We start from the raw sequence: 21,661 nt of genomic DNA on the forward strand, positions 1-21,661 counted from the left end.
GCAAAAAAAAAACAAACCCCAACCCACAACAAACACCACACCCAACAAATCGGATACAAAGAACCATATCAAACAAGTGTTCTGAAAATGATTTTAAAAATAATAACCCCCAAAGCAGCAAGCTCTGCTAGTGAAACTTTATTGATTCAGAAGGCTGTATTTATGGCATAGGGTCCCTCCAGACTGGTGTTTTATTGCAGTTGTGTTCTGCAATGTATTCTTAACACAAATAATAGTGCATTAGTGGCGCTGTGGTCTACCGGACAGCTGTTACTTTGATGCAGCCTCTGGACACGGGGCGCGAGTGGCACTGTGGGTTAAACCACAGAGCCTAGGGCTTGCCGATCAGAAGATCGGCGGTTCGAATCCCTGTGATGGGGTGAGCTCCCATTGCTCGGTCCCAGCTCCTGCCAACCTAGCAGTTCAAAAGCATAGCTGCCAAGTCTCCCGTTTTCCCTGGGAAACCCCCGTTTTCAAAGCCATTTCCCACTGTCATCCCGAATGGCAAAATAATTCCGTAATTCTCCTGGATTTCTTCCGGTGCCACTCTGCCCATGTCTGGGCACCGGAAATCGGGTAGCACCGGCACCGGAAGTTGCTTCTACGCATGTCTGGACATGCGTAGAAGCGACTTCCATTGCCGGCGCTGCTGATCCCGTATTTTTCTAGCTGGGACTTGGCAGCTATGGTTTGAAAGCATGTCATAGTGCAAGTAGATAGGTAGGTACCGCTCCGGCGGGAAGGTAAACGGCGTTTCTGTGCGCTGCTCTGGTTCGCCAGAAACGGCTTAATCATGCTGGCCGCATGGCCCGGAAGCTGTACGCTGGCTCCCTCAGCCTACAGAGCGAGATGAGCGTGCAACCCTCAAGTCGTTCGTGACTGGTCATGGGTACCTTTACTTTTACCTAGTGGATTTATTCTGCTGTAGTTTGTTCCACAAAGCGTCCCCAGTGCTGCCACATTATTGCTGTCCAGAGGGGCTATAGTGCAACAGAATAAGAGGCACTTAAATAAACCAGAACATTTGTGTTATAAAAGGTTACTTACAGTAAGAATCTGTTGCCGAATGTGCACTGAAATGAAATTTAAAGCATTTAAAGCAATATCAAACCACTTTAAACAGCCATGGCTCCCCACCCCCCGAATCCTGGGAATTGCAATTTGCTGAGAGTTGTTAGTTAGGAGATTCCTGTATCGCTTCTCGGCTTTTTGGCTAAGACCAAGTGTACTATCTGTTCCATAACCTCCAACTTTTCTCCTATGAAAATAAGGAAGTCCTATTCCATAATCAAAATCGTAATAATTTTATTATTTATACCCCGTCCCCATTTTAATGCTTAATGTTCTTTTATTTTTTTATATATATCTAAGAACATTAAGCATTAAAAACATCCCACTACAGGACTGCCTTCAGGTGTCTTCTAAAAGTTGTATAGTTACCTAGCTCAGGGGTCATATAACTCCACATCCTCCAACATTTCTCTGATGAAAATAGGAATGTCTAAGGAAAAGAGGGACATTCCAAGATCAAATCAGAAACCGGGATGGCTTCTGTAAATCTGGGACTGTCCTGGAAAACAGGGACACTTGGAGGGGCTGCTGTTCCCCTCACAGAGCTACAATTCTGAGTGGTTTAACAATAAATCCCTCTTCCCAGGGAACTCTGGGAAACCTCCCAATAACTCTCCGAACCTGGAGGAGGTGAACTGGCAAATGGAAGGGGGAAATTATCCAGCAGTAGCATGTTGTGGAACAATAATAAGGCAAAATTGCTTGCTGAGTGGGTTTGCATCTTGGAGGCTGCTTATATCCATAATCTAGTGATGGACTAATGGAAGCTGGCAGAGGTTGGTGGGTAGAGAGAGTTGGAGTTTGCACACAGAAGGTGATGAATGCATATTATGCAATTAATATAGCAATGGATGCAGAATTGTATCTCCTCAGGTTCTAACTATTGCATCTGAAGTCCGGGAAATGCAACAGAAGCTCCTTTTTATGGCTATTATTAAAGAAGACACACAGACCACACCAACATATGATAAACAGATGCACATTTATTACACACACAAAAGTGGCCATATGGACAGGCCCAAAGATCATCAGCTTGTCAGGTAGCTGTTTGAATGGCAAACACAAAGAGTCTCTGGCTGGATGCTCGTTCTACAGACAGGGGTGTCTAAATCCATCAAAAACCAATTGACAAGGTGCCCCATGATATTCTTGTAAAGAAGCTGGTAAAATGTGGGCTAGACAATGCTACCATTCAGTGGATTTTTAACTGGCTTACTGACCGAACCCAAAGGGTGCTCATCAATGGCTCCTCCTCATCCTGGAGAGTAGTGACTAGTGGGGTGCCACAGGGTTCTGTCTTGGGCCCAGTCTTGTTCAACATCTTTATCAATGACTTGGATGATGGGCTTGAGGGAATCCTGAGCAAGTTTGCAGATGACACCAAATTGGGAGGGGTGGCTAACACCCCAGTTGACAGGATCACACTTCAGAATGACCTTAACAGATTAGACAACTGGGCCAAAGCAAACAAGATGATTTTTAACAAGGAGAAATGTAAAGTACTACACTTGGGCAAAAAAAATGAAAGGCACAAATACAGGATGGGAGACACCTGGCTTGAGAGCAGTACATGTGAAAAGGATCTAGGAGTTTTGGTTGACCACAAACTTGACATGAGTCAGCAGTGTGATGCAGCAGCTAAAAAAGCCAATGCAATTCTGGGCTGCATCAATAGGAGTATAGCATCTAGATCAAGGGAAGTAATAGTACCACTGTATTCTGCTCTGGTCAGACCTCACCTGGAGTATTGTGTCCAGTTCTGGGCACCACAGTTCAAGAAGGATACTGATAAGCTGGAACGTGTCCAGAAGAGGGCAACCAAAATGGTCAAAGGCCTGGAAACGATGCCTTATGAGGAACGGCTTAGGGAGCTGGGTATGTTTAGCCTGGAGAAGAGAAGGTTAAGGGGTGATATGATAACCATGTTCAAATATATAAAAGGATGTCATATAAAGGAGGGAGAAAGGTTGTTTTCTGCTGCTCCAGAGAAGCGGACACGGAGCAACGGATTCAAACTACAAGAAAGAAAATTCCACCTAAACATTAGGAAGAACTTCCTGACAGTAAGAGCTGTTCGGCAGTGGAATTTGCTGCCAAGGAGTGTGGTGGAGTCTCCTTCTTTGGAGGTCTTTAAGCAGAGGCTTGACAGCCATCTGTCAGGAATGCTTTGATGGTGTTTCCTGCTTGGCAGGGGGTTGGACTGGATGGCCCTTGTGGTCTCTTCCAACTCTATGATTCTATGACTTTGGTGGGCCTTCAAACCTGTACATGACACAGGTTTTTTAACTTGTTATTTTGAAGGGGGGAGGAATCCAAACCGCAGCTTGTTACGCACCATACATTTAAAACACCCCACAAAGAATGGTTGGAACTGTACAGTAGTTTGTTTTGGGCACTGGGAGTTGTAGCTCTGGGAGGGATGAACTACGGTTCTCAGGATTCTTTGGGAAGGTGTGCTTTCAATGTTTGGGGGTGTACACAGCTTGTGTCTTTATCTAAAACATTGATTCCAGGGTAGCGTACATGAAATATCGATCTGAGAAAAAAATTACAAACATGTGTGCTGTTGTATCAGTCCTCCAAAGGCAGTAGCATATACTTATAAGGCTGTGGGCAGCTCCAAATCTTCAGCCAATGTTTCTCTTTCGCTGGCCAGGATCAACCCACAACTGTTTCTTACGGCCCAAGGGTGAAGAAAACTTTCCAGCCTTCCTGAGCCACCTGCCAAGTCTCCCGTTTTCCCCGGGAAATCCCCATTTTTCCAGCTGTTCCTAGCTGAAAAAATGGATTTTTTTGTTTTTCCCCGGTTTATTCTGGCGCGGCGGCCATTTTGGAACTGGGCAGAGCATGCTCAGAAGCAACTTTTGATGCTGCTCTGCCCAGTTCCAAAATGGCTGCAGTGCGACTTCTGGCGCGGCGGCCATTTTGGAACTGGGCAAAGCAGCACCAAAAGTCACTTCTGAGCATGCTCCGCCCAGTTCCAAAATGGCGGCAGCGCTACTTCCGGTCTGCTATTTCCGGCCCGGTCCCTTATTTCTCTGACAGCAACTTGGCAGGCATGTTCCGGAGTGCTGCATGCCAAGAGTGGACAGGCGAAGGTGGACAGAGCAACTGACATGATGTTCTAGCTACACAAAAATTATTGGTTTCTGTGTGTGCGCGCATACAAACAGGGCTGGCCCAAGGCGAGGTGACCGCCTCGAGTGGCAGGATCCATAGGGGCAGATGATCCCAATGTACTGGTACGGTATATCTTCATTCCCCACTTGTTCCTGACGTAGATCTCCACTCGCTCCTTCCTCCCTGGCAGTTGTGTGGGTTGACCTGTTGTGGTTTGCCTTCTTCGTGTGCCTCCTCTTCAAGAGGTCCGGATAGAGGCAACACGATAACAGACCTTCTCTGCAGCGGCTCCCCGTCTGTGGACTGCTCTCCCCAGGGATGTTTGCCTGGCACCTTCATTATACACCTTTAGGCGCCAGGCCTTTGGTTGATTTGATTGGTTTTTAAAATGTGGGGGTTATTTGTGGGGGTTATTGGGCTGTTGTTTTTATTTTGATTATATATTTTGTGGTTTTATATTTTGATTTTGTTTTGTGAACCGCCCTGAGACCTCCAGGTATAAGGCGGTATATAAATTCAATAAATAAATAAAATAAAGATGCCAAAATGTCTCCGGCCAACCCTGCACATGCGCACACACCCTCTCCATCCAGGCAAGGAAGATGTAATGTGTTTGTCCTCAGCATTCTTAGGCAATTCCAAGACTGAGTACTAGCTGGATCTCTCTGTTCATTGGGGCAAGCAGATAGATTCTAGATAGCAGCACTGGTTGCCATGAAATCAAAATCACATTGAACGTATTGTATACGCTCCATAGTGGAAATTTGAATATTATATTTTACAGGTATGGAGCAGCTGGTATTTCTGAGAGACGCTTTTGTGGATCAGACCTATATGCAACAGATATATTACGTATGAATATGCCATGCATGACGGAAGCAAGTTCCACAAATCTGGTTTCAAGGAGAAACATGGTGGAATTTGCATCAAGTATAATTTGGCCACAATCAGGAAATTTTGTCCGTGGTATGATTATTTCCTACCTAGTCCTTTTGATACTTTGGCACCCTATTTGCAAAATGTAATAGTTCCAAAATACAGACACGCTTTCGCCTTTGCAAGATTAAATATACTGCCTTCAGCTGTAACTTGAGGGCCAATTTCAAGAAATCCCGCTGGAAAAACACTTATGTTCATGTGGAAATGGCAGTATTGAATCCGTAGGTCATGTGCTGCTAGCAAGATTTGAGGAGTGAGGTTAATACCCCTCTACTACTATCCATACCAGCTCTCACAACCATTGCTACTGGTTTTTTCTTCTTCTAGCAGATCAAGATAACTGGGTGACAGCAAAAATAAAAAATTAGCAAGGGCAATTATAAGATCTATTATTTGATTATTGACAGAAACCTCTAGAATGTACTTTGTATAGTTTTTACCTGTGTCTTCAATGCATTTTATTTTATTTTATTGCTATGGCTAGTGACTGATGCAAATTCTTCTGATTGTGATTTAATTTGGTTTCAAAGAGAAACAAGGTGGGATTCACATCAGCTCAAGTATAGACATGCAAGAACCACTTGCACTTCTGGAAAAAAGCCAACGTGTGAATTCAGCGTGGCTTTTGTATCTCTTCGAGGATTAATTGGAGAAAGTTCGGTGTGTTTTAAATCATTTGGGTTAAGAGTTTGTTTGTTTGTTTGTTTGTTTGTTTGTTTGTTTGTTTGTTTGAATGTCCCTGACATTGAGCCGGTCGCACACTCAGCCTCATTTATCTCATAGGGTTATTATAAGGACAAAAGGGGAGGGGCTTTGGCATCACGCCGAGTGCTGGTAAGCCTGGGTCTGTTGCACCAATTCCGACTGAAATTCTTACACATTCGAAATGGATACGTGTGCGCAAATCCGTGTCTGCCAAGGCAAGACAAACTCGCGTTTTTCATGCCCAACGTGCTCAGATTTCTCGACTCCTCCCTCCTCTCCTCCCCCTCTTCCGATGAGAATTCTTAAAAGGCGTCCGCGGCAACGCGAGGAAGATTGGCCAAGCTGGCTTTCCGTACTCGGAGCCCTAACAGCGTGAGAGTTGAAGAGAGCGAGTCTTCCTTCGCCGCCGCCGCGGTCGCCGCCGCCTGTGGATTGGAACTTCCACGCTCGCGGGATTCGAAACGTCACAATGGCTCAGAACGTTCAGAATGTAACACTTTCTCTCACGCTGCCCATCACTTGCCACATTTGCCTGGGAAAGGTAACGGCACCTTGCGTTCGAGATGCAGCCGCCCCCCACCCCCAAAAAAGGGACACTTTTAAGTGTGCGTGGTCCTCGGAAGAAAGCCATGCCTTGCGAGGGAGGAGAGCGAGAATGGATTCCAGGGAGGATTTCCTCTCTCTTCCCCCCTCCCCACAAAAACCTGTCGCGTTTCCCTCTGACACGTAGCCGATTGTTCCCCGGTTCCCAGATTTGCCCCTGCAGTTTGCCGGAACCTCGTGTGTGTGGTTGCTTTTAGAGCTAGGAGGAGGAAGTGAGGCCTTAGCTGGACCATTGCCGTGTCGGAAAGATTTGCTTCCGCTTTTCAAGACTTATTGGACTGTACAGTACTTAAATGAGAACGCGTTCACTTTTTGTAAAATGAAGGGAAGCTCCTGTGATGAAGGGTCGGCCGGGGTGGGGGTGGGGCGAAACGAAGACTTCCTCCTTCCTCGTTTGTTTCGGGTTTTTATTATTATTATTATTATTATTTTGTGATTGGAAATTGCTTAGATCAGAGTTGATGCCTTGTCAGTGGTTTTGAGAGACGAGCTTTCCAAGGTGGGTTTCTGCAGGCTGAGACCCTGCTAGTAACAAGGTAGGCCAAATAATATGGAGTACTGTACTGTACTGTAGAAGCCTAGGCCAGACAGGCTCCCCCGTTTAAGGAGAGCCCTGCTTGCTTCACTAAGCTCTCCACAACCAATAATGTTATAGGAGTTCAGCTGGAGTTTGTTTGTTTTTTCCTCTTGCTTTCTGCCTTCGTTTATGGCCTGTATGCTGAGAAAATGTTGACTAGGACTGCCAAAATGATCCTGAGCTATGATTTCAGATCTTATTGACAACCACTCTGTGGTCTGCTGTCTCTTTTCCTCCCTCCCGATCTGTTTGTTATGATACTTATGGGAAACTGTGTTCACCGAATAGACCTGCAACCCTGTTTTCAGCAGGCTCTGTATACACAATGGAAAGTTTGTGATCGTGAGTATGATGGAGCTTGGTAGGAAAACATTTTCCCTCTTTCAGATCTGGTGGTGGCTTTTCTCATGGAGAGAGGAGCATCTTCTTCTTTGGCTATCACTCATAGCCGAGTAAGACTCTTCCATGAACACGATCTTAACCGTGTGTTCGTGACTGTGGAGGCCAATTATGGATTCCACACGTCCTTACACATTGGGGACATACGGTAGGTTTCTGGGTAGGAGTTGATCACGGTGAGTGTTTGCCTTCCTCTTAGCACGTTTCTCCCTTGTTTGCCTTCCTCTTAGCATGTTTCTCCCTTTCGTCCTGAGTTCAAACGTCTTCAAAGTCCATGACACCTTTGGCAAAGGCTATTCTCCTGTTGGAGCACTCTCAGCCCAGTGTTTCCCAGTGATCAGTGTTTATACTTTATTTTTTTAGATTTGCCTTGAGAGAGTCTTTAAACCTCTTTTGTTGACCACCAGCATCACGTTTTCTACTTTTAAGTTTGGAATAGAGTACAGTGGTACCTCTGGTTGCGAACGGGATCCGTTCCAGAGCCCCGTTCTCAACATGAACAGTACGCAATGCGCTTCTGCGCACACGCGGGTTGTGATTCGGTGCTTCTGCACATGATGTCATTCGACACTTCTGCGCATGCGCGAACCGCCGAACCCGGAAGTAACCTGTTCCGTTACTTCCAGGTTCGGCACATTCATAACCTTTGTTGTACACAAGCCACAGCATTCGTATCCAGAGGTGTGACTGTAGTTGCTTTGGAAAATGATCATCAGGCATCCGCACAACATGACCAGTCCAACAAAGTTGATGTTGAAGAATCATTGCTTTAACACTGGTGATCTTTGCTTCTTCTACTACACTGACATTAGATTGCCTGTCTTCCCAAGTGATATGCAATTTTTTTCGGACACACCGTTGATGGAATCTTTCAAGGAGTTGGAGATGGCATTTATAAGTGGTCCATGTTTCACAAGCATATAGTAAGGTTGGTAGTGCAATAGCTTTGTAAACAAGCATTTTGCTTTCCTTGTGAATGCCCTAGTCCTCAAAACCTCTGCACTTCAATCAGGAGAAAGCTGCACTCATAGAGCTCAGGCAATGCTGGATTTTGGCATCATTTTCAGCCCTAGTGGAAAGATAACTGCCCAGGTAGGAGAAGTGATTGACACTTTCCAGAGTTACACCATTGAGTTGGATTTGTGGCGCTGCAGGTGTTTTGTGCTTGTTGGTGCAGCACTCTAGTTTTTTGGATATTGAGTGATAGGCCAAGCTTTTCATAAGCTTCTGCGAAGATGTTTAGGATGGTTTGGAGGTCATCCTCTGAGCGTGCGCACACTGCGTTGTCATCAGCATACTGAAGCTCTGTGACGGAAGTTATGGTAACCTAACTCTTTGCTTTCAGCCTACTCAAGTTAAAGAGCTTTCTATCTGTTCGATATATGGTTTCTACCCCGATGGGAAGTTTCCCTTCGGCAATGTGTAGGATCATGGCAATGAAAATAAATAATGAATAGAGTTGGGCCGATAACACTGTTTAACACCTGATCCCACTGTGAATGGTTCGCTTGGAGAGCCATTGTTATCTGCGATTGTTGCTGTCATATTATCATGGAGGCGCCAAAGAAAGTTCACAAATTTATCTGAGCAGCCAATTTTCAGAAGAACAGTCACAGTGTCGAAGCCCTTAGTGAGGTCAATAAACGCCATATACAGGGGTTGGTTTTGCTCTCTGGATTTTTCTTGAAGCTGTTGAGCAGTGAACATCATGCCTACTGTCCCCCTAGAAGGTTGAAAACCATTTTGGGATTGGAAGGGTAGCCTTGGATATAGTTAGGAGACGGTTTGCTAAGATCCTTGCAGGAATTTTGCAGGCCACGGCTAATAAAGAGATGCCTTGATAGTTTCTGTTATCTGTTCTATCACCTTTTTAAAAAAGGTTGATTTTTTTGGCATCCCTAAAGTCTGCTGGGATCTCCTCTCCCAGATTTTTTTGATGAGCTTAAGAAGTTGTTGTGTAAGTTCAGTTCCACCCACTATGAAGACTTCGGCAAGTATCCCATCAGGTCTGCTGGCTTTGTTGATTTTCATTTGGTTAATAGCTGTGCACAACTCTCCCAGATTTGGAGATACTACAAGCTCATCTCTAATTTGTTTTTGCGGGATTTGTGAGAGGACCTCGGCAACTACGGGGGAGTTGCGTTTAAGGAGATGTTGGTAATGTTCTTTCCAGCGCAATATAATAGCTTCATCTCTTAGAAGTGCGGTACCATCTGTTGAGCGTAGGGGGCATATACAAGTTTGCTAGCGGAGTATCTTATTTGGCAGGATAGTGCAGTGCTGTTCTTTTGCGGCTATAGGGATTGATAACCAACTGGGTAGCTCAGTTGGTTAGAGCGTGGTCCTGACAACACCAGGGTTGCAGGTTCGATCCCCATATGGGATAGCTGCATATTTCTGCATTGCAGGGGGTTGGACTAGATGATCCTCAGGGTCCCTCCCAACACTACAATTCTGTGATTCCTCTGATGCCTTTCAGGTGAAGACCAACTCATAAAATATCAAGGTGCTTATTATAGTCGGTCATCCTGCTGGGCTGCTGTCAGAGAGGAAGCCTGTAAAGAAGTGTAATAGATGCTCTTCCTTTAAAAAAATAATAAAACAGAATGCTTTATAAACATGTTAAAAACTTGGAAATATACCCAAATAAACACCATACACCGGTATGAGAACGTTCTGATTTTTTAAATTATTGATATAGAAACATGAGTAGAGGTTGATCCTTACAGACTCTAGATCTTTTAACTAAATTGTAATGATTATCATTTTCAGGCAGAAAAGCTGCCATTAAATATTTTTCCCTGCTATGGTAACACATCAGAGCTGAAATATCCTCAGAATAAACGAGTAGGCCCACTGATAAACTGGTCTTCAGTAATCCTCGAAAAGCTACAGTGGATTGATCTACTGGTATTAAAAACAATGCGTTCTTAATTATGGAACTGCTGAAATCTTCCATTCAACATTTGAATGGTGTTTTCAGTTGTGTTTATATATCTTCTAAACGTTGAGTTGAGTCACTTTGAAACTCTATTTGATGGATTGCTTGAACCTCTGACATACCTTTGTTCACTGAGTCAAGGTAAGGATCCAAGCACTAGCCAGGCCTCAACCCATACCGTGCCTTTATTTGCTCTCTGCAGGCATTTTCACCTGAAGCAGAGAGGACATTGAGACTAGGACTTGGTAGAGCATCCTTCACCAACCTGGTCCCTCCAGATATTTTGGGCTAAAACTCCCATCAGCTCCAGGCAGGTTGGGACAGTAGGTTGAAACTGAACATTTCCCTGCCCATCAGAGAGAAGGTTTCTGGAATGCCCTCTCCAGAAAAGTGCACCGGTTTCAACTTACTTTCCTGGACCGGATGAAGACATTCATTTGTACAAGCTTCTGGACTGGCTGGCTATAATTTGACTGGCTTTTATTATGTATAATTGAAGGCCACCTGGGAGTTGGGGGCCAAAGAGTGGCTTACAGGTTGACCCAATCAGCATGCTTTGTTCTTCACTAGCTAATGTTTTGCAAGCAGCAAATGATGCTTTGCTTGTGAAATGGACTCCCAAGAATCAATAGGCAAAGCTCCCCCATGTGATTTTGTGTGCCCCCAACCCACAAGTGTCTAGGAATACCTGCCTGCCATTCACGGTTTATTTGGGGCCTTTGCAACTTGTGATATTCTCCTGTACAGCTCACTTGGCTAGAGCATGGTGCTGATAACGCCAAGGTTGCAGGTTAGATCCCCATATAGGACAGCTGCATATTCCTGCTATTGCAGGGGGCTGGACTACATGATCCTCGGGGTTCCTTCCAACTCTACAATTCTATGTTCAAAATATACTGTGCCCTGCCAACTGTAAGAGTTTTGCAATCCTACGTAGGAGTGAGTTTATGGTTATATTCGGCTTGGTTGGGCTGGTTGAACCACCTGGCAAACTCAATCGCAGAATAAAATGTGAAGTATATCTCAAAGGGACTGCAAAAGAAGAGAGCGAACATTTGGACATTAGTCTTGATTACCACACTCAGATTGCTTTACATCAGGCACCCCAAAACTTGGCCCACCAGCTGTTTTGGAACTACAATTCCCATCATCCCTGACCACTGGTCCTGTTAGCTAGGGATGATGGGAGTTGTAGTCCCAAAACAGCTGGAGGGCCAAGTTTGGGGGTGACTACTTTGGGGGTGACTACTAACTGCTCCAAGAATACCTCCTTGGGGCTACCTCTTTTACTTAGTTTGAATCTTGTGCGCCAGAGACGGGACGCGGGTGGTGCTGTGGTCTAAACCATTGAGCCTCTTGGGCTTGTCAATTGGAAGGTCAGCAGTTCGAATCCATGTGACGGGGTGAGCTCCCGTTGCTCTGTCCCAGCTCCTGCCAACCTAGCAGTTTTAAAGCATACCAGAGTGAGTAGATAAATAGGAACCACTGCAGCGGGAAGGTAAACGGCGTTTCCATGTGCTCTGGTTTCCGCCACGGTGTCCCGTTGCGCCAGAAGCGGTTTAGTCATGCTGACCACATAACCTGGAAAACTGCCTGCAGACGAACATCAGCTCCCTCGGCCTGAAAGCGAAATGAGTGTTGCAACCCCATAGTTGCCTTTGACTGGACTGGACTTAACCTTTTTACCAGAGGTGGCCAGCCTTTAACCTTCCGGATATTGCTGGGCTCCATCATACCAAACCGGCATGGCCACTGTTTAGAGATGGTGAGGATTGTAGTCTAGTGACTTCTAGAGGTTCCCTATCTTTTCTGATTACATATTCTCCTGGCATACTGTAGGCCTTTATGTAGCCAAAATAGCACCACCTCCAAGGTTTGCAGAAGTACACCCACGTACCTGCATTTTTAAAAAAAGGAACAGAGGGCAACCCCAGAAAAAGCCGAATGAGGACTGAGCATGCTCAGTGGACAGGGAATGCCAATTGCCTGGGTGAGGAATAAAACCATGGGGAGTGGAATAAAGTACAGTGGTACCTCAGTTTGCAAACACAATTGGTTCCGGAAGTCTGTACTTAACCTGAAGCGAACTTTCCCATTGAAAGTAATGGAAAGTGGATTAATCCGTTCCAGACGGTCCGTGGAGTACTTAAACTGAAGCGTACTTAACCTGAAGTGAACATTCCCATTGAAAGTAATGGAAAGTGGATTAATCTGTTCCAGACGGGTCTGCGGAGTACTCAACCTGAAGCGTGCTTAACCCGAGGTATGAGTGTAATTGGTTCCAGAAGTCCGTACTTAACCTGAAGCGTACTTAACCTGAAGCGAACTTTCCCATTGAAAGTAATGGAAAGTGGATTAATCCGTTCCAGACAGTCCGTGGAGTACTTAAACTGAAGTGAACATTCCCATTGAAAGTAATGGAAAGTGGATTAATCTGTTCCAGACGGCTCCGCGGAGTACTCAACCTGAAGTGTACTTAACCCGAGGTATGAGTGTAATTGGTTCCAGAAGTCCATACTTAACCTGAAGCGTACTTAACCTGAAGCGAACTTTCCCATTGAAAGTAATGGAAAGTGGATTAATCCGTTCCAGACAGGTCTGCGGAGTACTTAAACTGAAAATACTCAAACCGAGGCATACTTAAACCAAGGTATGACTGTATCCTGGAAGAGGGCTGGAACAGAGTGTCCTGTGAGAAGGCATGGTTGGCTAGCTGCCCAACTTAACAAGAACACATGGCCCAGCAGCAATTGGTTACTGGTCCCACCTTGAAACTCATCTTTTCCCCCAAAGCCTTTGGACAGCTCCCTAGCCCTGATACCCTCATTCTGAAGCAAACTCTGTGTGTAATTGAAGTGTTTCTAACCCCTTGGGATGCGGGTGGCACTAAACCACGGAGCCTCTTGGGCTTGCCAATCAGAAGGTTGGCGGTTCAAATCCCTGTGACGGAGTGAGCTCCCATTGCTCTGCCCCAGCTCCTGCCAATCTAGCAGCTCAAAAGCATGCCAGTGCAAGTAGATAAATAGGTACCGCTCCGGCGGGAAGCTAAATGGTGCTTCCGTGTACTCTGGCTTCTGCCACAGTGTCCCATTGTGCCAGAAGCAGTTTAGTCATGCTGCCCACATGACCTGGAACTGTCTGTGGACAAACGCCAGCTCTCTCAGCATGAAAACGAGATGAATGCTGCAACCCCATAGCCGCCTTTGACTGGACTTAACCATCCAGGGGTCCTTTACTTTTACCTTTACTTCTTGGGTCAATTTATAAATAGAAAGCCTCTTGTGGTAGGGACCCACCCTCTCATTATGCCCAGGGCACAATAATGCTCCGAAATAAAATAAGTAACATTTGGGGGCTGGAGTTGCAACTGGCACATGCGGTTAGATTTTCTTGCTTGAGAAAATGTACTGAATCTAAGAAGTTGGCCCAGACCAGATATGCCGCAGACTTCTCAAAACGGCGATTTATAAGAGCCCTTTGAGAAACCACAGCTGGCAGGTGTCATCTTAGAAGAGGCACACTCTCTGCGATGCACAAACAGCCCTACTGTGTGCCCTTGAATGCTTTGTGCGTAGGACAATCTATCACATAATGTGCTGCTTGGGGGACTTTTGTATTGGGTGATGTGAAACTTCTGGTTGTGGTTGTCACACAGAAGCTGGGTCTCTGGCTCAGAGCCTGCTCTTATCCTGTAAAACGAGACAGTTGCGAACAATGCAGTGGAGCAGAGATTTATACCTGACCTCCTGGTAGGTGCTGCAGCTTCCAGGAGGGAGGGAGGTGGCAACAAGTTTGGCCCAGTGCAAACACACCGGCTGAGCCAATCTAGCCATGTGTTTGCACTGCGAGACCCTCCTGTCTACCTCCCCTTTCCCAATAAGCAGCAGCCATTCAGCTGTCAGGAGGACAGTTGAGCATCTCTGCCATGCCACCCACTACTGGTCATACAAAAGGTTTCTGACTTGTCAGAGGTTTTTTTGGCACCCATTTCTCCACCCAGGCATTGGCAAGCAAAGAGGCCTTGTAGCAGTCCAAAGGCATTCTAGACCAGGGTTTCCCAAACTTGGGGCTCTAGCTGTTTTTGGACTATAACTCCCATCGTCCCTAGCTAGCAGGACCGGTGGTCTGGGATGATGGGAACTGTAGTCCAAAACCAGCTGGAGACCCAAGTTTGGGAAACACTGTTCGAGACAAAGGCACTTGACCAAGGGCATGGAAAACCACTGGTATGGTCTGAGGAGAGTTCAGAGGGCAGAAAGAGAGCCCTGGATTTGGCCCCTGAGCCTGAGATATCCCCCACATGCATTACAAGGGATTGTAGAGGACTTAGGTATGTTTGCCTAGGATAGAGCGGTAGACCACAATGCTTGAGAAATTAGGCTTTTATTTTATTTTATCCTGTGTCTCATATCTCTGGAAGTAGAGCAGAGTTTAGAAGCACAAATATATCAAAGGCTTTTGGGAGCAAAAGTAACATTTGTTTTGGTCTCTAAAGAAGTTTTCGCAGTGGGCGAAGTAGCATTATGAAATGCAGAATTTCTCTGTTTATAGTTGATTATTGAATCCCAGGGCTGGACTCCAAGCAGAATTTTAAATTAAAGGGAGATCTTATTAGTAATGCCTTTCAGAAACTTATTTTTCTAAAACTGTTTGTGCTCCTTTAGGAAAATATATAAGCATCTTGTTAAGATACAAATACTTAAAACCCCAATTCTCTGTGGCATAGCAGCTCTTTACTTCTGCCTTCTGTACAATAGAACATATTATATTGGATAGTTATCAGTGCTTAGAACATCTCAGCAGGGTGGAGAAAGCCTCTTGCCCTTCTGTGGTAGCTTCACTAATTTTTGTCTGCAGGGAAATGGCAAACTGGCTGAGTTTTTTGTGCTGCAGATTCTGCAGCCAATCTAAACTCCGTTTCAAGTTTGTCACTTATTGTCACATCTCTTGGGTCTTTTGTCCTGGGGTTCCGTGCAAAAGAAACATTGTGCAGAACTTGGGCTTTGGACAGTCTGGACTTCCTATTTATTTCCTAAAGTTTCTAGTTCTTAGTGTGGTGTAAAACCAGGAAGGCGAAAATCCTGGAAACTTGAGTTACATTGGGCCACCGTGCCAGAAGCAGTCTGGGGCAATCTTCTAAAAGTATAGCAAGCAATATCTATACGTTTTTTGTTACTTTCTTCAAACATTTTCACAAAATCAAATAATTACATTGTTTCATAAATTGACTTCCTACCCTCACCTCCACAGTGTTTTTACTCAAACCCTTTCTACTACTGCATTATATATATATTTGCCTGTTACAGAAAGCTTCTCTATTACAATTAATTTATCCTTTTTCTTCTGCTTTTATCTCACGATTTCATTTGAATATATATATATATATATATATATATATATATATATATATATATATGGTTTGAATATATAGTTTGAATTTGAATATATCTAGAAAAGTTCATCATTTTGATCTCTTAATTTTGCTGTCATCTTTGCCATTTCTGCATAGTCCAATACTTTCAAAAGCTGCCACTCCTCTTCTTTCCTTTTCTGTGCATATAATATTCTAGCTGATTGGACCTGATATCACTTTCACTTTTCATCACTTTTTAAATTTGTAATACCGTCTTTCTGGCTCACAATACCCAAGGCAGTTTACAAGCTGAAGAAACAAAGACTGTACACCTTATAACAATCTAATGCAATACAAAAAAATGTGATAATAAAACATAACCTAAAAATAAGCAACCTACTTCAAATAAGGTAACATTCAACCATCCATTAGAATAATATACAGTAGAAAAAGATTAAATATCAGCATATAAAAATTAAACAGAAATCCACTCTTAACAATTACAATAATTAATTTCTAAACTACAATCATTAAAACAACGGCAAGCCACGGTGCATAAAATAATACAATAGGTACAAATTGAGAAGCAGAGACTGGAGGGTGGGGCAAGGCAGGTGGAAGAAACCTGGCCTGATGAAGTCTCTCCCCTCACTTTTTACATTCCACTATGTTTACCCCTAACTTGGAAAATTAGAATATCGTCGAAAAGTGCATTTATTTCAGTAATGCAACTTCTTATTTTTTTTCTTTTTCTTTTAATTTCTACAAAAGCTTTCTTTTGGAAATTCCACAGTAATAAAACAAATCGTTACAATAATACAAAAATAAACATTGCTATTACATTTCATTAATTACATTCCATTTATAATTGACCCTGCCTAACGACAAATAATTACAATTACAACAAATAAAGGCTTGACATATCTTGCTTTGCATGTCATGCATCTATCTCATATATTGGTTTCACCTTTTAAGTTGCATTACTGAAATACAGTGGTGCCTCGCTTAACGAATGCCCTGCTTAACGAAAGGATTTTTTGAGCGGAGGTTGCCTCGCTAGACGAATTCGTTTTATGAAAAATTCGTCTAGGAAATCGCGGTTTCCCATAGGAATGCATTGAAATTCAATTAATGCGTTCCTATGGGGGAAAAATTCAATGCATTCCTATGGGATTCGCTAGGCTAGATGAATTTTTCGTTATAAGAAAAGACCCGTGGAACGAATTAAATTCGTCTAGCGAGGCACCACTGTAAATGCACTTTTCGACGATATTCTAATTTTCCAAGTTTTACCTGTATTTTCTCTCTCTCTCTCTCTGCTTTGGTGGCATTGCTCTTTGCTGGCTTACTAGTAGTACATGTGAAAAGGATCCAGGGGTCTTGGTGGACCAGAAGCTTAACATGAGTCAACAGTGTGATGCAGCAGCTGTGAGGGACAGGGTATATCGCGAAGTCCCTCCCCTCCTGAGTTCAAGCCCATCACCGACCACAGGGGAAAGCAGAGGGAGCTCCGATTCCAGTGGGGAAGCAGGAAGTCGGGTCCGAGGCTCAGGCAAGGTAGCGGAGCCAGGGTCCCAGGTGGGACAGGAAGGGGGAAGTAAGGGGGGGAGACCCATCCCCCCAACTCCAGAATTACGCCGGAAGAGGAGGGGAAAGAGGATGGGGCTTCCAAGACTTTTGTGCTGGGGAAAGACGCGCCAAAAGTCACTTGGAGGTTCTGATACCGACTGACCACATCACTCCGTGTAAATAGCAATGACTTCAGCACTGTAAATACGCAGCACCAATAAAAGAATAAAATGCAGAGCTGCGTAGCGTCGTTACTCTGAAGTAGTCCACTCAGGCCACTGTGACAGCAACCTCCAAGTCTTTTTTGGGGCTACTTTGGAGTTGCCGGGATGAGCGTGTCAGAGGCGGAGAGATGGCGGCAGATCGCGGAGCAAGCCCAGGAAGAACTGCAGCAGCTGACGCTGCAGGCTCAGGGGGAATTACAGGCAGCTAAAGAAGAGACCAAGAAGGTGCAGGACGACCGGGTACAACTTGCGGAACAGGTGAGAGCGCTGCAGGAAAGGGAGCAGCAATTAAGGGCGGTGGCGGTAGACCTCCAAAGCAAGCTGGATGCAGAGAAAGCCAAGGCGGGAGGGACCCCCCCAATCCAAGTGCTGCCAGGAAGGAGAGCCGGGACCCTAGTAAGCAAGTTCAATGGAGACCCGAGGGAATATCATGGCTTTGAGACTGAAATCGTGTATGCTCTTGAGCTGCACCATAATGAGTTCCCTGATGATGAGCACAGGGTAGCGTTTATTGTGGAGCACCTTACCGGGGCAGCCAGGGAGTGGCTAAGACCATTAATAGCAACCAAGAATCCTTGCATGAAGAATGTCAAACAATTTCTAGAAGGTTTGAAAACGATGTATTCCTCCGATAGTCATATGGACCAGACCAAGGAGGAACTTCATAATTTACGCCAAGGAAATATGACAGTTCGCGCATATTGGGCGAAATTCACCATGCTGGTGCACAGACTGGGGTGGCAACTAGAGTCGCCTCCTATGCAAGCGGCGTTCTACTTGGGTTTGCACGAGGAGGTGAAAGATGAGCTCTCGAGAGGTCCAAAGCCCAGTACTATGGATCAGCTGAGCAAAGCGGCTCTGGCAGTGGGGGTGAGACAGGAATCCCGGTGGAGCGACAAGCAAGCAACGCGCGCAAAGAGGGCTTGGTTCCCACGGTCGCAGGAAAAGCCACCCCCCCAACAACCCTTGCAAGCCACGCCTGGGGCCAGCCAGGACCAGGAACCCATGCAGATTGATAGCGCGCGCGCACGGGCTTTTCAAACCCCAGCGGCGCCAAGACGCAAGGAGGGAAAGGGCGGGAATTGCTTTCTCTGCAACTCCCCCCAGCATCTCGTCAGAGACTGCCCACATCGCAGGGAGTGGCAAGGAAAGGCGGGAACGGTGGTGCCCTCCCCCACTGACGCAGCACCACAGCAGGGAAACGGGAAAGCCTGGCTGCAGGAGACAAGGGGCAGCAGCCAGGCACAGTCAGCAGACAACAGCCCCAGCCCACCCACCCGCACAGAGAGGAGCAGAGCCAGCCCACCCCTCCCAGAGCAGGAGTGGTTCTAGAAGTCACGCTAACGCTCCCAAATGGCTATCCACTGACGGTCCTCGCCTTAATTGACAGTGGGGCGTCTGCCAACTTCTTCTCGAGGAACTTTGCAGAAGAGCACCAGATCCAGCTTCTGCAGCTGGATTTTCCTCTGCACGTGGCAACCATTGACGGCAGAGAGCTGCTGGGAGGGGCCATCACTCATCAAACCCCCCCCATGAGAATGACGGTGGGAAGGCACTCAGAGACACTGGCATTCAACGTCACCACCATCTCAGACCCCCCCCCATCGTCTTGGGCATGAGCTGGCTGGCGCGCCACGACCCCTCCATCAGTTGGCACCAGAGATGCATCACGTTTGGATCGGACTTTTGTCTGGAACATTGCATGCAGCACCAACCAGGGGAGGGGCCTCCGATAGCCACGGTGGCCGCCATGCACGTCAAAGGGGGTGAGGCGATACCCAAGCCGTACTGGGACCTGCAGGAGGTCTTCAGCGAAGCGGAGTCCGACCACCTACCCCCACACAGGCCTTTTGACTGCCAAATCAACCTGGTGCCCGGGGCAACTATACCCCCAGCCAAGCTGTACGCCATGTCAGACCAGGAACTGGAGGATCTGCGCGCTTTCATCGACAAGAACCTCAAGCGGGGGTTCATCAGAGAAAGCAAGGCAGCAGGGGGCAGCCCGGTCTTCTGGGTGGACAAGAAAGACACACAACAGCGCCGCCTGGTGGTGGATTTCAGACGGCTGAACAGCATGACGGAACCGGTGGCTTTCCCTATGCCCAGAGTGGATGATCTGCTGACAGCAGCACGCAGGGGCAAGATCTTCACCAAGCTCGACCTGAGGGGGGCGTACAACTTGATCAGGATCCGGGAAGGCGATGAATGGAAAACCACGATGTTCACGCCTCTGGGCTCTTTTGAATATCTGGTGATGCCCTTCGGGTTGCAAGGGGGCTCAGCATGCTTCCAGGCCTTCATGCACCACGTCCTGGGGTCCCTACTCTTCAAGAACTGCTTGGTCTTCCTAGATGACATCCTTATCTATTCCAATGACCCAGTGCAGCATGTGAAGGATGTCAGGGAGGTGTTGCAGCGCCTGAAGGAGAACCACCTGTATGTGAAGCTGGAGAAGTGCAAGTTTCACACCAAGGAGGTGGACTTCCTGGGCTACAAGCTGTCAGACAAGGGGCTGGCGATGGACAAGGACAAGGTGCAGGCCATCCTGGACTGGCACAGCCCCAGGACGCGCAAAGATGCCCAACGCCTACTAGGCTTCGCCAACTTCTACAGGAAGTTCATCAAGAACTTCTCTCGCGTTACGGCTCCCATCACTGACTGCCTGAGAGGCAAGCAGAAGTTCAGGTGGACACCAGAGGCGCAAGCAGCGTTCGAAAGCCTCAAAAGGGTGTTCGCCTCGGACCAGAACCTGTTCCACGTGGTCCAGGACGCGCCCCTACGCATTGAGACAGATGCTTCTGATAAAGTTGTGGGCGCCATTTTGTTGCAACTGGACGCCAACAGGGAGTGGAGACCCTGTGCCTTCTTCTCCAGGAAGTTGACACAGCCCGAGCGCAACTACACGGTATTTGACAAAGAACTTCTTGCGATCCACGCGGCGTTCAAGCATTGGAGACACTTCCTGGTGGGCGCCAAGCACCCCATCCAGGTGTGCACAGACCACAAGAACCTGGAGTTCTGGAGAACGGCCAGGGTGCTCAACCAGCGGCAGATACGGTGGGCAGAGTTCTTCTCGAACTTCAACTTCTCCATACACTACATCCCGGGGGAGCAGAATGTCAGGGCGGATGCCCTCTCCCGCAAGCCAGAGTACGTGGAGGAGGAGGCGCCACCAGCACCAAGGCACATTTTCCCCCCGTCAGCATGGTCCTGCGGAGCAGCAGTGGTGAGCGAGGCAGAACTCACAGCACTGACGGCAGCGGATGAATTTGCCAACCGCATCTTCAGAGAACTGAGAGGGGGGAGGGAGCAGGCAAAGGACTTTGCAGAACGCAGGGGGCTGCTTTTCTACAAGGGTGCACTGTACCTGCCCACCACCCAGCTTAGACGTAAGGTCCTCAAGCAGATGCACGACAACCCAACGGCGGGTCATTTTGGAAGGGACAAAACCGCTCACCTAGTCATGAGACACTTCTGGTGGCCAGGGGTGAGGGAAGATGTTTGAGACTATGTACGGGGCTGTGACACCTGCCAGCGGGCAAAGGTGGTCAGAGCAGCGCCAGCAGGATTGCTGGAGCCCTTAGCCACACCACACAGGCCGTGGGAAGTGGTGTCCATGGACTTCATCACAGATATGCCTTCTTCCAGGGGCAAGACCGCAGTGTTGGTGGTGGTGGACCTCATGTCCAAAATGTGCCACTTTATACCGTGTGCCAGGGCGGTCTCTGCAGAAGAGACAGCCAAACTGTTTGTTGATCACGTATTCAGACTGCATGGATTACCTTTAAGGGTTATTTCGGATCGTGGCCGCCAATTTGTTTCCAGGTTCTGGCGGCGGCTCATGAACCTCCTGCAGGTGGAGGTCAGCTTGTCGACGGCTAGACACCCGCAGACCAATGGACAGGCGGAGAGGGTCAACGCCATTCTGCAGCAGTACCTGAGATGCTACGTCAGCCAGCGGCAAACGGACTGGGTGGATCGCCTGCCACTGGCAGAATTTGCCTACAACAATGCAGTGCACGTCTCCACAGGGGTGTCGCCCTTTAAGGCCAATTACGGGCGCGACCTCAGATCTTTCCCAGAGAGGGAGGGGGAGGAGGAGGAGGAGGGCCCACAGGCTGAGGATTGGGCAGAGGAACTGGAGACGGTGCACCAGCAGC

General features: G+C 46.9%; 1 protein-coding gene and 1 pseudogene across 1 annotated transcript in view; both read left to right on the forward strand.

Annotated features, from left to right (window-relative positions):
- Window positions 1-1,193: 1,193 nt before the first annotated feature.
- Window positions 1,194-1,323, forward strand: LOC118085803 (U2 spliceosomal RNA; annotated as a pseudogene).
- A 4,842-nt stretch (window positions 1,324-6,165) lies between these two features.
- Window positions 6,166-21,661, forward strand: part of OBI1 (ORC ubiquitin ligase 1) — a 35,438-nt gene continuing 19,942 nt past the window's right edge. Inside the window, exon 1 of the mRNA XM_035116117.3 lies at window positions 6,166-6,376. Coding sequence (XP_034972008.3) covers window positions 6,305-6,376 — 72 coding nt within the window. The 5' untranslated portion in view covers window positions 6,166-6,304. The remainder of the gene's footprint in view (window positions 6,377-21,661) is intronic.

The sequence above is a fragment of the Zootoca vivipara genome, chromosome 4, assembly GCF_965207765.1.
Source record: "Zootoca vivipara chromosome 4, rZooViv2.hap1.1, whole genome shotgun sequence".
NCBI lineage: Eukaryota > Metazoa > Chordata > Lepidosauria > Squamata > Lacertidae > Zootoca > Zootoca vivipara.